The sequence below is a fragment of the Pyricularia pennisetigena genome, chromosome 6, assembly GCF_004337985.1.
Source record: "Pyricularia pennisetigena strain Br36 chromosome 6, whole genome shotgun sequence".
NCBI lineage: Eukaryota > Fungi > Ascomycota > Sordariomycetes > Magnaporthales > Pyriculariaceae > Pyricularia > Pyricularia pennisetigena.
Genome location: NC_043744.1, coordinates 725,427 through 741,944, shown reverse-complemented (window position 1 = coordinate 741,944; position 16,518 = coordinate 725,427). Strand labels below are relative to the sequence as shown.

Here is a 16,518-nt window from a genome sequence, read left to right as displayed (position 1 = left end):
AAAAAAAAAAAAAGGATAGCAAGACTGCCACTCACCGGCTCAAAGATGTCAGACAATATAGTCTGGCCTGCGACCAGTATGAACGGGGTGGTCAGGCCAGAGACGAGCCAAAAAGCCGTGAGAACAACCACGTTGGGTGCGAGTGCCGAGATGAGCGAGCAGGCGCAGACGACGGCGTTGGCCACCAGAACGGTTGTCCGCCGGCCCAGGAGGACGCCGAGGGGCATCCATACAAAGACGCAGAGGGCCATGGCGCCGAACATGCCGGCGTTTGCGGCAGCCACAACGCCCTCGTCCGTCTGTAAGTCGGCAGATATCTCGGGCACTGCAGACATGATGCATGTGTTGTTGAAGTTGGAGGGGAACACGGCCACGCAGATGGAGAAGAGAGTCAACCATCGTTTCCAGCCGGGGAGTGGTATTGCCGGCTTGTCGTCTACCTGAAAGGAGGTCTGCGGAGGACTGGGAGTTTTGTTGGTCGATGGGGGTGGTGATGATTTCCGCCCTGCCTCGGTGTCGCTGTCTGCAGGCGATGGCGCCGAGCTTGGGGCTGCGACCTTGACCGGATCATGGTCCGCTTGCGCACTGGTTATGGCCATGATGTTGAGGCTGAGATTCTAGTCGATCTTTACAAGATGCATTTTGAAAATATACACTGTCGAGGACAGAAAGCGGAAGACTCTGTGTCATATATCAACGCCGAGCCCATGTCTCTCGGCCAAGGAGGCCGCCCTGAATATCCACATTTCGGGCAAATTTTGCTTTCGCTATGCCCATATGCCGACTTGGAGCCTGGTATATTCAACATTTTTTTTTTTTTTTTGAAGCCAGATAGACTACAGCGATACCGTTGGCGAGTAAACACGGAGAGGCCATCATTGGTAACAAAAAGAAGGGGAGGGATCATCGGTGAAACGACAGGTGCGCCGACATAATTAGTGGGCCTAGATGTGCTGGGTGCAGTACCTCTAGCTTGGCTCGCGTAATCAGCTCGGGGTGTGGTTGCGACTAGGCCGAACCGATCTCGGGGCTGATCGGTAAACTTTCAAATGTTGCCGCGACAAGCTAGAAAATAGTAATCTCAGTTGAGTTCTGACTCAACTCGGGCAAACGATGCTTTGTAACCGAAATATTTCTCACATTTTCTCAACAAAATAGTGACTGTCATTTTTAATGGCTTCCAGCACCGCACCGGAAGATGCACCAAGTCCAACAACTTCGGTTTCATCAAAGAGCATCAGAAGGTCACATAACAAGGCCAAACCGATTGCGTAAGACTTTTTTCGCTTGTTGAAGCTACTTGTTATTACAGGATTCTCCGTCTTGATCTGATGTTGACAAAATACAAACATCAAGCTGTAACCGATGCCATGCTCGAAAGGTGAAATGCAGCGGCGGCCAGCCCTGTCAAAACTGCCAGCAGGGAGGCAAGACCGACGAGTGTTCCTATCCGCGTCGTAACAGAATGGTCAAAGTAAGCCAAAGGTAAACCGGGCCCCATATGATGGCTTACAGAGACTTGTGGAGGCTGGGGAATAGAAACGGGGCTTTTTTTTTTTCGCCGGCAAATTTGGCTCACTTCGCTTACCTATACAATTACACAATCACAGATACTTGGACGATCTTGTGGCCGAAAACAAGAGCCTGCGCACTCAGGCTACCGCCACCAAAAACGATATTACTGCAACTCCTACAGTTTGGCCAAATAGCGCCAGGAAAGTTACCAGTTCGAGCACCAACACCACGCAAGCACCCGCCGTCGATGGACGACCTTGGTTCATCGAGCTCGGCCCGCAGAGCCCCATCTTGGTCAACGAGGCGGCAGATGCCGCTTTTGCTACCCGCTTCCGCCAGGCTCTCCTCGGTGGCAAGCATCATGGTCACATTCCACGGGTCAACTACGCAACCGACGAAAGCCTCTTGGCTTTGTCGGATGCAGACTGCCCTTGGCCGAGTCCCGCCCGCGCCAGGTTCCTCGTCGACGTCGCATTGAGCCACGTCAGCAGGTACTACCACATCGTCCGCCGGAGCGCCATCCTCGAGATTCTCCAGAGCGGCATCCCTGGTAGCGGCGACTCGATCACCAGGAGCAAGCTCTGGGTGCTCTTCGCCATCGGGGAAATGTACAGCTGTCGTGCGTCGAGGACCTTTCCCGGCATCAAGTACTTTGCCCGGGGACGAGGGTGCTCCGCATCGTGAGCGAGCGGCCCAGCATCCCCGAGGTGGAGCTCAGGTTGCTGCTGGTGTACTTTTCCCTGGCGCTCAATCGCAGACACGCAGCCTACACCCTGGCCGGGTCGGCAGTGCGCCTGGCCGTCGTCATGGGTCTCCACCTCAATGTTCCGCCGAGCCAGCTCGAGGACCCGGCGGTCCGAGAGCACCGCGTCCGGGTTTGGTGGACGGCATACCACTTCGACAGACTTTGTGCCTCGAACCTTGGTAACCCGTACGCGATCGACACCGAGGAGGTACAGGTCGACCTGCCCGCTGATCGTCCAGAGCTCGAAGGCACGCCCGCGGCCGGCGACTTTGCAGACGCGGCCTACATCATGGCCCGCGTCAAGCTGACGCGTGTGCTGGGCCGGATCGTGCTGTCCATCTACGGCAGGAGAATCCACCGCGAGTCGCTGTCACACAGGGTGCAGCAGGCCCTAAAGGACCTGAGTGCCTGGGTCGAGGAGTTGCCGGCTCATCTGCATATTGATGCTAAAGGGTCTGGGGCCTCGGAGTTGGTACCGAAGCCCATCTCCCTTCGGCTTTCGCTCAATCAGGTACGTTGCCTTGGCGAGTTTAGCAGGAGTCACCACACATACACACACACACACACACACACTAACGAAAACGAATGCTGGATTCCATCAGGTCATTATCAACGCAACCCGTCCAATCCTTCTGCATGTCCTCAGAACACACGCCGCTTCGTGGGCGCCCGCACAGCCCCCTGACTCTGACTCCACAGCCACAAGGTCCCATGAGCACAGCCAGCAGCAGCAACTCCAAGAAACGCCCGAGCAGGTTGTCCTCCCGGTGCCCAAAATCGTTTCCAAGATTGGCGAGACATGCATCCGGTGCGCAAGACACTCGGTGCGGCTGCTGACCGAGGCGTGGGTCGACGGCAGCTTCAAGACGTTCAACTTTCTCTATATTCAGTACCTGTTCTCGGCGACCACCATCCTCGCCATCTCGATGCTGATGCCGGGCGAAGGCGAGGACGACGATGAGCAGTTTGAGACGGCCGCCAACATTCTTGCTCAGGTCAGGGACAGCGGCAGCTACTCAGGCGAGGAGTTTTGCCGGCACCTCGAGGCCATGAGGGCTGCCATGGAGGAAGGGAGGCGCCGGAGGAATCTTGCCCGTGATGGCGGTGACGCCGGGCTACAGTCGACACCCGCCACTGCTGCCGCTGCTGCTGCTACTGCTGCTGCTGCGGCTGCCAACGCCGCCGATCTCTCTTCCATGTCAGTCATGCAGTCTGGAGACCAGCAGCAGCAGCCACCACTGCCGGCTCACCAGGCGTGGCCCCACGTATCCAACGAGACGCCGATGCTACCGCTGCTGGAGTCATCACTGCAGGACTTGCTGTCGCAGTCGACGCCGGATTTGAACTTTATCGACGCCTCAAACTATGGAGAGGGTGGATATGCCCAAGGAATGTACTGGCCCGAATCGTGGGCTCCTGATGGGTGGAGCGTTCAGCAATGACATACTTTGGATCGACCGGGCGGGGAAGACGAACCAGTTGAGGTCTGTACCTGATTGATGTTGCACTCCAGACAGGTATCTTGTCCATGTATATATGCTGAAGTTTGATGAGTGCTACATTGTTGTTAGGGATGGTGTCGGCAACTTACTTGACCAGTGATGCCTGAATAATTTCCAGCTAGCGGAAACACAAAAGCTGGTTTGATCACGAATAAGGTCTGTGGCCATAACTAACACATAAAAACGAGGGTTGCTGCAAGCCCCTACATGTTTGTCGAGCCATGCAAAAAGACAAAGACAGTGTCTCTGGGATATAGAAGAACTGAACTATTCTTCCCTGCATGTAGCCCGTTGTGCCAGCTGTATGTGGATCATTCCTTGTCGTTTTTGAAAGTTATAAATATGGTTGAATCAAGGAATGATTGAAAAAAAAAAAAACCCCCTGTTCAATGCTTTGGTGCCCATCTCGGTATGCTTTTACTTTGGGCCGGGGCTTAGATGTCAGTCCACATAATCACTGACTGCAGGATTTGGTTTATCAATTTTATCTTTGGGCCGAAAACACTAAATGCCAAAAAGTTTAATAATCTTCCCTCTCACAATGTGCTTGAAGCCTCTCAGGTCCTAGACTAGTCTGAATAATTCAAACGTGAATTCCAGGGGCTTTGCCTCTGTCGTATAGATATACGAGTGAGTCTCCTTGTCTGCATGCCTTCGAACAATGTACTCGCATACCTACAAATTAGGCTATTTCTGCCCTGCTTCAGACATTCTTGTACCTGTCCTCTGCCATTCCTATCATCCTCTCGTACCCCGAAAATGTAGCTTGGTGGTTCCTCACCTATCTGCTGGACGTCCGTGTGCAGTTGAGTTTTGCGGTATCGCTGACCTCCGTTGGGTGGTGGCTTTCGCTGCGCCGTGGGTTTTTTCGCTGGGACTTCTCATGGCTGATGAAGCGACTGGCGGTCTTCAAGGCTGTGGGGCTATGGTAATCAATCGTCTTTGTAGGATATTGCAGGGGTTGCTGCATCCATACCAACATATAGTATCCATATAATGAAAACGAGAAGGTGTAGAGGGCCTTGAATGAACACTGCTGAGAGTGGAAGCTTGCGACTGCTGCTCTCAAACTATTGAAAATGAAGGTAAAATAATTGATGCCATTGTACAAAATTTGTGTCATTTGAAATTGAGAAAAGATGCCATGGTGAGCTTTGTGACTTTGCTGCTGGTTCCAGTCTCTGTCCCGAGTAATTGTTGATGTTAAGCCGCGAGAGTTTAGGCCCTGAAGCTAAGTCATACGCTGCACAAGTGCAATAAACTACAAGGTCCTTCAGGTGGCCACATCCTGTAATGGGCTTAGATGTAGCAGGATGCATTTTGGAGGGTGGTTCGTATTCCAAACCTGGCTACATTTTCCTAAGACACAGCTAGAAACTCAGAACTATGCCTCTAAATAATGATAACGTGATGATAATCTATAGGGAACTTGCCAAATATTTTGTCGTTCAGAAACTGTTAGGTGTGGCGGCAGCAGCTGGGACTATTCCGAATGCTGTCGTTTCACACAGCCTGTAATAAATATTCTATACAAATATGTCCCAAAAGCATGGATTTTGGCCAGCTTTATGCCACCATGTTGTGATAAGGCGGCGGCTTTCATCGACAGGCAGCGAGCGCCCCCTTTTTTTTTGTCGCGAAAGCCTACATGTCGATGCGGTCAGTAATTCATTATCTACATAGGCCCTATATTCTAGTTAATGCATACGTACAAGCTGAACAAAGATAGCTTTGAATCATGAGCTATTATGTAACGACGCAGAGGTAAGATAGGCAATCAAGCTCTGCCACCTTGGCAGCATCAGATGTTGGTAGTGACGCCTTGTTTTCATTCATCGAGCCACGATCGACGAACAAACAATTAGTTTATTGAAAGTAAGAGAATGGGCAATAGAGGATGACTAGAAACAACAAAGGTGCCGCATACAGGAGTGTTGTGGCTTCCCCAATACAATCTTGATATCTTTTGGAAGAAGGGCACTCATGATGGAAGAAGACAACAGGGACAAAAAATAAATCAAAATGAGACCGCGTTGATAATCTATGAGCTCGAAACAGTCTGGACCATTTCAAGATGGCTGTTTTGGGCTAGTTTAGGCGATAGAAGTGGATCAGCCTTATGCTAGGGGTTCCCATAACAGGGGCTCATGAAGGCATTCGCCCAGGATAGCTGTATGACGAGGTGTACTTGGATCTTCTCTGTTTTTTGCTAACAAACAGACACAAGGAGAGATTCCTGACGGTAAAGGACATCTCTTCTCACATTTAGTGATCATGAAAAAGACAGCATTCATGTCAAGGATAACCACAGCCCGGCCAGAACGAAGCAGTTGCCACTATCATACTCAACTTGGACATTTCATGTGTTTAATTACTTCATACTCAGTTTCAAGAACAGTATATTCACTTGTGTAGTTCATTTTGGGGTAGTCAAATACCAGCCCAGGCCAGGACGTTACTCATGTAACATACTTCCTAAGCTTCATTGGGTATCAAGATGTCTTCTTTTACTCTGATATTTCGACGTGCCATACTATCTGTCTTAATTGATGGTCTCACGTGATGGTAGCAGGTGCCAAATCATCAACAGGCTCGTCGATCTTACTGCGAAGAAAAGATGGACGCTACACTACTGACTGGTTCAGAGCTCAAAGTATATACGCAAAGATTTATGTACCCTATTTACATCGCATATAACATCCCCAGACCAACCTCGGTCAACCGATCCCGCTCCTACGCTAGCTGTCTTTCGGAAAACGCCTTCGAGGAAGGGATCCACGACCCCCAAAAGGCCACTTTAAGCGCCCTGCAGCATGATCTTGACTCCCTCAAACGTCTCCCTGACGGTGGGCTGGATCTGGGAGGCGGCCAGAACAAAGCCGCTGGTGCCGCTGCCGGAGCGTGGGCGGAGCTCGTAGGTGTAGGAGTATGTGGCGCCAGCAGTGCCTGCCAGGTAGCCCGTGCTGTCGCCAGTGGTCATGTAGAGAGCGCGGCAAGAGTTGCCAATGGTGTAGGAAGTGCCCGAAACGGCGCGGATTGCGTCGCGTGCGCTGGTGGCGAGCGCTTGCCACCTGGTCTCGGCGGGGTCGACGCGCTGGCAGTCATCTCCGTAGGGCCAGAGGATGTACCTGGGAGATGTTGTGTTAGTTTACGAGGCACATACGAGTGAACGGTGTGCAGCTTGGTTGGAGAGTAGGACAGAAACTCACTGTCCGTAGCTGTGGAAGTCAATGTACAGTCTGATGCCGTTTCCGCTACTCAGGGCGTTGACCTGAGAGACCAGACCCCTGTTCTCAGGAGTGTCGCCGGCTGCGAGGCCCTTGTAAGTCTCGGCACAGGGGCTGGTGGAGGCGCCGCCAGTCTTGGCCCAGCCGTAGGGCCAGTTGCGGTTGTTGTCGGTGCCGACGCACGATTGACCGCTGCGCGACTGGCGGTTCTTGCGCCACAGGCGGTCGTTTGTCTGCGTGTAAACGAAGCCGTCTGGGTTCACAATGGGCATGATGTAGAAGTCGAACTTGTCGACGAGCGCACGAATCGACGCGTCGGATGAGTACTTGGTCAGGAGGTTCCAGGCCATGTACTCGGTGGTCTGCAGTTGACCAAAAGAGGGGCAGGTTAGCATCTTTTTGAGCTTGTAAGACCAAGTTAAAGAAGAGGGAGCAACAAACCATGGTGCTGATCCATTCACGAGCGTGGACTGTACCGTGGAAGAGCACAGCCGGCTTGGAGCCCTTGCCTCCGGAACCCCAGATGTGGATACCCTGGATGCTGCGTCCAGCCGCCGAAGCTCCGGCCGTGACGAGCTCGGACTGACCGGGGAAGGCGCCCTGCAGATCACGGAGGAACTGGAGGTGGTCGTTGTAGCTGTGGTAGGCAGTAAACCACGACTCTGAATAATTTGACAATTGGTTAGCTCTGTGTTGATGCAGCCAGGGAACCTGGTGAAACAGAAAAAAAAAAAAAAAAAAGGCAATGGTCATGGGAAGTTCAAATACTCACCAGGAGGCACAGCGGCGACGGTCGAAGTGCCATCGTCAAACAGCTGCATCTGATCTTCAATCTCACCCTCCTCGCGAAGCGCTTCACCCATGTTTTCAACAACGACTTCGGTCGAGTTGACGAGGGCGCGGATTGCATCAACGTTGCCCGGGCTGACGACGATGTCGAGGGTGGTCTGCGAGCCCGGGTTCAGGATGTGGGCGGACAGGTCGGCGATCTTGTCCTCGAGCTCCTGAGAGTGCTCGGCGAGGGTCACGCGCAGCCCCTTGAAGTTGGTGTAATCCACTCGCTCGCTACGCTGGCGGGGTGCGAGGGTGGCAGCGCTGGCAAGGCCAAGCGCGAAGAGGAAGAACGAGACCATTGAGGACTTCATCTTGGGCTGACTATCCTGACTGGACTTGACTGGCTGTCTGAAGTGAGTGGCGAGCGGTGAGGGGTGGGGAAGGGAACCGGAAGTCGAAGCTGCGAGGGAGAGAGGGGCGATCAATCTCCATCTTATATTCTGACGACGGCAACATTGAAGAAGCATTCAAAAGGTTTAATTTTGTCGTTTGCGGCCCGGGCTCCCCTCCGCCATTCACTGGATTTGGCGGGCATGTCGCATCGTACCCAGCGATGGCGCCCAGAGCCCCTCGCATAATTTTGACAAGATCCATGGCCAGCTCTGGAATGTAGCATCGCCAGGTTCGGGGACTAAATGAAAATTGGCAGGTAAACCGGGAGGGGGCTGGCGGCATCGTGGAGAAAAGCGGCAGTTGGCTTGTTATCGCCATCTTGGCGTTGCCGGGGGATGATTGGAGATGTGAGGTTCCACTTGCCTTAACAGGCAGGTCGGCGCGCCATCAATTATGAATGGTGCTTGGCAAAAAGTCATGATACGCGAGGGCTTCTCGAGGGTTCGCAGCTGAACCGGCTGCTTTGATGCGAGGGTCTGGACAATTCGAAACAACCCCTGGGCACCTTGATGGGAGATATCCTGGGGCGAGCTCATGTAATTGCCAGACGGGAAGGTCCGAACAACTTATTATCGGCTGCAGATACGTGATTGATGGCGTGCGATGCGTTCTAGATTTAGACAAGACTAGACCTCTATTGTACACTCGTTTTTGCTGGGTTTGCGGGTGTGGGGAGATTTGATTTGCTGCCTGTGGCTGCCTGTTCTACAAAAAAAAAAAAAAAAAAATTCCACAACTGAGGCAACTCGTTGCACCCACTCTGTCTTTATCAGACTCAAACAGTGCGCTCCGTGCCCTCCTCAACTTCATCATCCAAAACCTTGTCCAGACCCAAGCGGGTTCTGGTGCTGTAAGACTTGATTCCGCCTTGTGGATCCGCTTCGGTAATGAGCTCTTTGCGTCGGGTGTCGACGAGCAGACGAATGAGGTCGCTCCTGAGTTTGTTGCGAATTGATTGCATTGTTAGTCTAATTAATTAATTACCAGGTTGGACAAAAACACAAAAAAGCAAAATTCCACATTCAAGGAAGGGTTAGGGCTAGGGCCAGGGTCAGCAGCTGGCTATATGAAAGTCCACCCACCTCATGTAATGGCCAGCAAAATCAGCAATGACCTTGGTCAAATGCGTCTCGTTGATGTCAATGTCAACAAACATCAGACCGTCAAAGTCCTTGTCGGGCTTGGGCACCGCCAGGCTGCCGTCAGGTCGGTAGATGCGAGCGTGGCCATTGTACGGCGTCGGATCCGTCTCGGGCTCGACTCCCGCAGGCGTAGTCTTCTTGAGCCCCTCGACGCTGAGCCGCTGGAATGGCGCCAGAACCCAGGCTCCCGTCTCAATGGCAAATGCGGGCGTCACAAGGTCCGACGCCGTATCGGCGTAGTTTGTGGCTGGGTCGGGTGCGACCTGTCGCTCGACGCCAGGATACACGGGCCACGCAGCGACATGGACCTGCACGCCCGACGCCACGCTCAAGGACTTGAGGAACGGATTCATGTTCTCCCAACAGTTGAGTTGACCCACGCGGCCCAATGTTGTTTGCGTCACGGGCATGAAGCTATCACCGGAGCCATCGCCATAGACGAGCTTCTCGACGTGCGTTGGCTTGATCTTGCGCCGGTGATTGAGCACCTCGCCATCCGGGCCAATCAGCACCTGCGCCAGATATAGGGTTGCGTGGTCAATCTCGGAGAATCCTAATGAGACGTAGATGTTGTTGTTGCGGGCCGCGCGCCGGATGCGGCGCATCTCGTCCGAGTCAACCTTAAGAGAGTTCTCGCGGTAGGCCTTGAGCATCGGGAGGCTCTGCAAGTAGTTAACCTTCCACATCCAATAGGGGTAGCCCGGAATCCCTTTGCTCGGCTTTGTCAGCATCATTTTGCACCAAATTCTCACTCTCGATACCATGAATGGCAACTCACAGACTTCGGGAAAGGCAACAAGCTTGGCCCCCGCTTGGCCAGCCTCATTGATAAAGTTGATAGTCTTCTGAACGCCGGCCTCGAGATCAAACCACTATGACAGGATCAGAAATTTAGCACGAATCCAGATGATTGACTGCGTATCCGGTCTGAGACTCACTCCCGGCTCCGAGGTGACAGCAGCCGCCTTGTACTTGGTGATGGACATGTTGAATATATTGACGAGAGACCCGATGAGCTTGATTTTCCAAGCTCACTGATATTATTTTTGTCGGACGTGCTGATTTCGAAGGTGAGAATAGCAATCTCCAAACTTCCTCTAGGATATGTAATCTCCCTTCTTTATATACTTGTCACTTGACTAGAGTGGCTTGATTACCGACGCAAATCGACAGTGAGCCCATTTTCGGACTTGTCTCGGGACAAGGCGCAAGCCCAGACTGATTACTATCAAAGACTGCATCCCATTCGAAATCTCACATCTCGGTTATTACGTTTACCAAACCCCGAAATATGCGCCAGGAATGCAGTAGGTGGTTCTCGTTGTTGAACTCACATCCACGGCCTCTCAATATTGCATTGATCGTCCTCATGCAACGTGCCGAGAACTACCTCCTTTTCTTTCAAATCCCGTCGCCATAGCATTCGTGGCCACTAGAAGCAAGAATACAGCAAAGTTTTCGCTGTCGAGTCGGCAAAAAATCGCTGTTCAACAAAGCTGGCGCAGGATCTGCTCGGGTGATATCGGTGTTGATTCCTGATTTATCCACAAAATATCGAATGATTTGACGGAGCTGCAAAAAGTCCAGTTTTGCTCACGGCCTCGCAGGTCGGGATCTGCTAATCCTGTGCCACAAATGGTCAGCGGGACGGCACGGCGCTACATGGTCGGTAAAAAGCGGTCGTGGGGGTAAAGGTCGAACACCGGTGCGGGGGTTCAGTTCTGCCTCGCTTTTGCAGCTTTTGACGTCCTGTCGGGCTTTGATTTGCGGCGTTTGAAGCTTTGTCATACACACCCACTTCTGTCGGAATTTGCAAGACGGATTTGCATACTGGTATCTGAATGGAAAAAAGAATTGGTCGTGCTGGCACATGATGCAATAAACTTTAGAGTGACTCTTCGTGTTTATGTCTTGTTTCATTAGTGTCTTTACTCACTAGCATCCTGAAATCAAATTACCCTCTCTTGTATCTGGCACCAGTTTGATCAAGCTCAACACATTTGATCCGGTTCAAGCTGGCGCTTGCCCTTTTCTGCCGTACAAGTACATGCAGAGCCCATTCCCCTGCGCAAGTTGCTTGCAATCCACGCCTGCTCGGGCGGCTCCAATACGGCCATCGAATTTCTGGTCTGCCCGGTCGATAAGGCCCACGGGTCCCCGGACTGCGGCCGACCGCTCATCCTATTGCTCTTGTCGAGCCTTGTCTGTTCCGACGGAGGAGGTGTATATCTCCGCGGTGAATTCTTGGGCCCCATGATGTATCCGATGAATGGCTTCAGCGTCGGTAGACATGCGCACGTTATCCCTGACCAGATCTCCACGCAGCCCCATAAAGCTGAGATTCCGCCCCGGAATATGATGTCATCCGCGTTGGGAAGGTTCAAGGCCACCGTGACGCGCTGTATGCTGACGCCGACGACGCTGTTTGTTCTGTGTCAGAGAGATCAAAATACCGATACGTCTGGTTCTCGAAGAAATGATCCGCTTCCGAGGCAGAGAGGGGAGGGGGGGTGGAGCGATGAAGCAAAATCAAACGACATACAAGCCACCGGCCATCAGCACCAGTCCAACCCCAACTTTCCTCTTGAAAGGCATCTGTAACGGCCTGACCAGCCATAGTGGCAGCAGCAGGATAACCAGGTCCGTGACCGTGTTGAAGAAGGCGGCCACGGCGAAAACGGTGTTGGCCACTTGCCTAGCCTGAGAGCTGGCTTCCTTGTTCGCGCACGCCATTATCGAGACCGCGGCCATGATACAGTAGAGCACCACTGTGACAAGAGTGCCGTAGATGAAGCCGATGCAGGGCTTGGACATGGTGAACTTGAGGAAGTAAACAAGGATCGACGACTTGGCGAGGGCTGTTGTCAGGTTAAAGGTGGGGATCGTGAGCCAGATGGTCATTTTCAAAATCAACCGTACACGGTCATCCGGAATCGTGTAGATATGTGCACCCAGGCCAAGCTTTGCCACTGTTTCGATGCGATATGCCTCGTTATTTTCAATCCCATTCAGGCCCGAGACCAGGAAGGCGGTCAATAGAGCTCGGGGTGACCTGGAAAACTTACGAACTGCGAGCCCTGTCGACATTACGATGCCGGATATCTTTTGACGTGTAAAAAATTGTTAGATTGGGCTCTTTCCGTGAGCGTCAAGTTTCGGTCCAGACAGCAGCACCTACTGTGGCCAAAACTATCAACGCTGCAAGCAACACAGTGTTGTTAGTTTCCAAGTGGGTGAATGTTGACGTCGACCTAGATGTAAGACTCACTTTCCTCCGGCCTCCACGAGCGCAGGATTCGACATGACGTGTATACCCGAACCGCCACTATAGGTATCACGACTGTGGGCAGTATACAAGAAACGAAAAAAATGGTTTGGGATTGCCCATCGGTGCTTGCGAAGAATCCAGAACTCATAGTGGCGCATAAGGAGAAGAGGTATTATCAAAACGCTCACTCTTCCAGCAACGTCGATTCGGCCTTGGCAAGGAGAAAAAAACTGGGGATCGCGAATGTATTTGATCAGTTTGAGGCCAAGACATATCCTGCGCGTTCGCGCGTACAGGACCTCAAACGTCTTCTCGTCACAAGCACATGATACCTCAATGAGATTGGGCAGGTGAAAGATGCATCCTTAGGCGAGCGTTCTATTACTGAACAGGTGTGCACTCTTGCATATGGTTTGGCTGAACACCTGCACCTAGACTCTAGTTCTAACCAAGATGCCGGTAGCAAGCATATATATATGCGCTTGACAGTTAGCATGTCCGCAGCGAAACAGCAGTGCGGACATTGACTAAATCCGTGGTGACACCTGTCAGAACTCTTTACTTGGCGTTTTGGCTCGTCAAGCCATGTACCAAGATTTGTGTGAGGGCGAAAAGTACCAGGACTACTAGACTTATTATTAGACTGCTAGTCTAGTGCTTGCATAGCTAGGCGGTCAGGACGGGGTTCGCTACGCTACAGTGAATATAGAGTTTGACTCCGGGAACGCGGCTGGACGGCATCCGAGGCCATAAACACAACCGTCTGAGCCAAAAAGCAAACTAAAAACAGCCCTGCCAGTAGCTTAGTATCGGCGGTCGGGGTTGTGTCTCGGGTGGCTCGAGTGCGTACAGTAAAGCTTTGATTGACTAATCCGAACAAGGGAATAAGTTTAAAGAAAAGCCGGCTTTCGGCTCCGTGTACAGCCCCGGGTTTGTCGCTCGAGGGCCAGTTCAACGCTAGAGAGATAGCAAGGGGAAAACATCCAGCCGCCCGAGATTATCCGAAGACGACAGCGCCCTCAAAGATGTAGAGTGATTGGTGGACGTTGCGACCAAGCCAAGCTTGGGTCGCCGAATGCGATGCAACCAACCTACGGGCGTCTTGCTTCCGAACATCTGCAAAAAGCTGCCGCCACTCATGTTTACTGCAGATTCGCTGGAATGCCAAACGGGAAAACTTTAGGATCGCCTCTGCCGAGTAAAGACATTGCAAAAAGTCAAGTCCCAGAACTCTGGGCCGGGTTCAACGCCACCAAAGCCACCATCTTCATCGACTGGCATACAAAACACAAGCTGATGATGGTTGCGTAATTGATTGACGAGGTCAATTTTATCTCCTTTGTTTTCTTCTTTGCGTCCATGTACATATATCGCCAAGATCGGAAAAATTTAGAGGACCTGCGAATCACTTGTAAAACCAAACTTGTTATTTCTTTTTTTTTTTCATTTGCGACAAAAGAAAGAAAGCTGGCAACGGAAAAAATAAAGAATATGTACAATCTGCAAGAAAGAACTCCTCCGAGATACACCATCCTCCAACCGACCGATTTAGTATGCACATGATTTCCGAGTGACTGGGTACTGTTTTGTCGCCTCGAAAGGGCTTCCACGCTGCTCGGGTTTGACTTTGAGCTCGGAGCCGAAAGGAACAGGCTGCCTTGGCAACAAACAGGATACACAGCGATTCGCTTAGTCGACCTGGTAGGTGCTGCCAATGGGGCCGAACCGGATGTTTGACCAGATGACCTTTCTGCACACGAGCGTTTAATGTCAGCGACGACTCTGGAAGAATGTACAATCAGGTAGAGAATGGGTGGCACGTACGCGTTGGGGTACTGGGTGACGACGCCGTTGGGGTCGCCGCCGTCGGCAGGGCAGGGTCCACGGGCAGAGCCAGGTTGGCCTGCCTTCTCGGGCGGGTAGGTGGAGTCGAGCCAGAGCATGTTGGCAAAGTGCTATCAAAGGGGTTCGGAGTTGAGTTAGCGATTTGCTTTGTTCATTATTTTCTTCTTCTTCTTCTTCTTCTCTCTCTCCCTCTCTTTCTCTTTCTCTCTCCTTTTTTCCCCGCAAGCCAAGGTAGCCTCTGCTACTTACGTCGGACCAGATGGACATGACCAGGACCATGGGGATTTCGTAGGCGGCGTTGAGCTTAGACCAGCCTCCAACCTCGTTGAAGCGGTTGCGCTCGTCAAAGACGGTGAACTGGTTTGTGCAGAATTCCTCGTTGAGCTCGCCGGTCTCGCCTTCAAGACCCTCGAACTTGGGGCCGGGAACGCGGTGGGCGACGCCGTCCTGCATCAGGATCTGGTAGTTGCGGTTGTTTTCGAAGCGGGAGATGACGGTGAACTTCCTGTTGGTGTCGATGGTCTTGCCGGGGCCGTAGAAGTCGGGGTTGCCCATGCGGTAGGGGTTGTAGTCGCAGCCGTTGGCGTCGCAGCCACCGCCGTAGCGGTCGTCGGCGTAGGTGCCACCGCAGTTGGGCTCGGTGCACACGTGGTACTGGTTGTTCTCGCAAGGGTGCGGCGTGAAGGCAAAGGCGTTCTTGTTGGACTCCCAGATGTCGATCTCGGCGCAGCACGCACCCTGGGCACCGATGCCGGCACTGCTGTCGGTGCTGGACGGCTGCCAGCCCTCAATGTTACCCTTGCCGCCGATGAACTTGAGGTCACGGGCGCACTGGGCGTCACAGTAACCTGTTCCGTACTTGGCTCCGGCCTTGTTGTTTGGCTCCGTGGACTTGCCCTAAAACAGTAGAGTTTCCTCTGGTCAGCAAGTCACTCTGGTGGGGGGAAAACAAAAAGAGAGAACCCAGAACAAATTCCTTCATCTGGCATTCAACAACTTACACCGTCCTCCTTCATCGGCACAAAGTAGAGGGCACTGTTCATGCCACACTCGACCGTCGACAAATCAACGTCAAAGGCAAACTCGTTGTTCTTGAGCGTGAACATTTGGTACTTGTCGGATCCGTTCATCAGGTACATCCTGGAACCGACGTTCTTGCCGCTCGAGTTTTGCTGGACAAACTTGAGCGTGAGCGCATCACCGCTCGTGGAAACGCCGTAAGTCTCCGAGTACTTGGCACCCTCCATGGCGCACTTGGTGGCGCAGTCGGCGTTGGTGCTGCACACGCTGGTCCACTTGTTGCCGCTGTAGCAGTTCTCGTAGCCACCAATGTTGTGGATCCAACGCCAGTTGCCGTCAATGACGACCTCACCATTGACGGTCGAGCATGAACCGCCGCTGGAACACCTCTTCCAGGTCATCTTGGGGTGAACTTCCGGCTCCGTGGTTCCCACCTGCTGGGCCACGGCGGCCGCGAGCAGGGAGAGGGAGGCACAGAGCGCGCGCTTCATGATGGGGCGTGGGAATGTTAGATGTTGAGTAAAGATGAAAAAGGAGGGACAGGTACGCGGACAGAACTGAGCTGCTGCAGAGCTTGGTTTGCTGTGGCACGTCGACGGAAAGAAGACAAGGGGATCAGTTCTGAGAAGCTGTGGACGGACGTGGTTATTTATACCAAGTCAGACGGTGATCAAATGGGTTTGTCAGACGAGCATACGGAGAAGTAGATGCCGAATTCCCAATATACTCCGTCCCGAGATCCCTGAGGCAGGGAAGCCATCTTTTGGTTCACTGAAGTTTTTGTAATTAATTTTGGCAGCTTTTGCGGAAGCCTTGTCTTGGCCACCCGTACCTGTCAAACTCGAGATGACGCCTGGCCAGTAGTAGACGTGCACAAGGGCAGGGTTCCCTCCTCTGCTCCGCTTTGATTGACTGCATGTGCTGCCAGTCTTGGTAAGGCAGATATAGCATCCCCCCGAAAGATGCACATCGTTTGCGTTTCGACCAGGTCTCGTTTTCCGTGCGTATGACAGAGTGGAGGAGGCAA

At 52.6% G+C, this 16,518-nt stretch overlaps 6 protein-coding genes across 6 annotated transcripts in view; 1 reads left to right on the top strand and 5 right to left on the bottom strand.

Annotated features, from left to right (window-relative positions):
- Positions 1-599, bottom strand: part of PpBr36_04086 (uncharacterized protein) — a gene marked incomplete at both ends in the record, with an annotated part of 2,048 nt that extends 1,449 nt beyond the window's left edge. Inside the window, one exon of the mRNA XM_029891252.1 lies at positions 36-599. Coding sequence (XP_029749878.1) covers positions 36-599 — 564 coding nt within the window. The remainder of the gene's footprint in view (positions 1-35) is intronic.
- Positions 600-1,173: 574 nt separating this feature from the next.
- On the top strand, positions 1,174-3,702 carry PpBr36_04085 (uncharacterized protein; the record flags this gene model as incomplete). The annotated part of the gene is made up of 4 exons (XM_029891251.1): positions 1,174-1,271; positions 1,611-2,134; positions 2,164-2,771; positions 2,863-3,702. The coding sequence occupies 4 exons, from the start codon at positions 1,174-1,176 to the stop codon at positions 3,700-3,702; spliced, it is 2,070 nt and encodes a 689-aa protein (XP_029749881.1).
- Positions 3,703-6,559: 2,857 nt separating this feature from the next.
- Positions 6,560-8,134, bottom strand: PpBr36_04084 (uncharacterized protein; the record flags this gene model as incomplete). Its single annotated transcript, XM_029891250.1, has 4 exons — positions 6,560-6,890; positions 6,972-7,351; positions 7,431-7,651; positions 7,762-8,134. 4 exons carry the CDS (start codon positions 8,132-8,134, stop codon positions 6,560-6,562), a joined length of 1,305 nt encoding a protein of 434 aa, XP_029749880.1.
- An 857-nt stretch (positions 8,135-8,991) lies between these two features.
- On the bottom strand, positions 8,992-10,344 carry PpBr36_04083 (uncharacterized protein; the record flags this gene model as incomplete). The annotated part of the gene is made up of 4 exons (XM_029891249.1): positions 8,992-9,151; positions 9,299-10,067; positions 10,137-10,230; positions 10,297-10,344. 4 exons carry the CDS (start codon positions 10,342-10,344, stop codon positions 8,992-8,994), a joined length of 1,071 nt encoding a protein of 356 aa, XP_029749875.1.
- Positions 10,345-11,349: 1,005 nt separating this feature from the next.
- On the bottom strand, positions 11,350-12,445 carry PpBr36_04082 (uncharacterized protein; the record flags this gene model as incomplete). The annotated part of the gene is made up of 2 exons (XM_029891248.1): positions 11,350-11,779; positions 11,901-12,445. 2 exons carry the CDS (start codon positions 12,443-12,445, stop codon positions 11,350-11,352), a joined length of 975 nt encoding a protein of 324 aa, XP_029749874.1.
- A 1,870-nt stretch (positions 12,446-14,315) lies between these two features.
- Positions 14,316-15,982, bottom strand: PpBr36_04081 (uncharacterized protein; the record flags this gene model as incomplete). The annotated part of the gene is made up of 4 exons (XM_029891247.1): positions 14,316-14,376; positions 14,451-14,581; positions 14,721-15,368; positions 15,473-15,982. The coding sequence occupies 4 exons, from the start codon at positions 15,980-15,982 to the stop codon at positions 14,316-14,318; spliced, it is 1,350 nt and encodes a 449-aa protein (XP_029749877.1).
- Between the last annotated feature and the right edge of the window lie 536 nt (positions 15,983-16,518).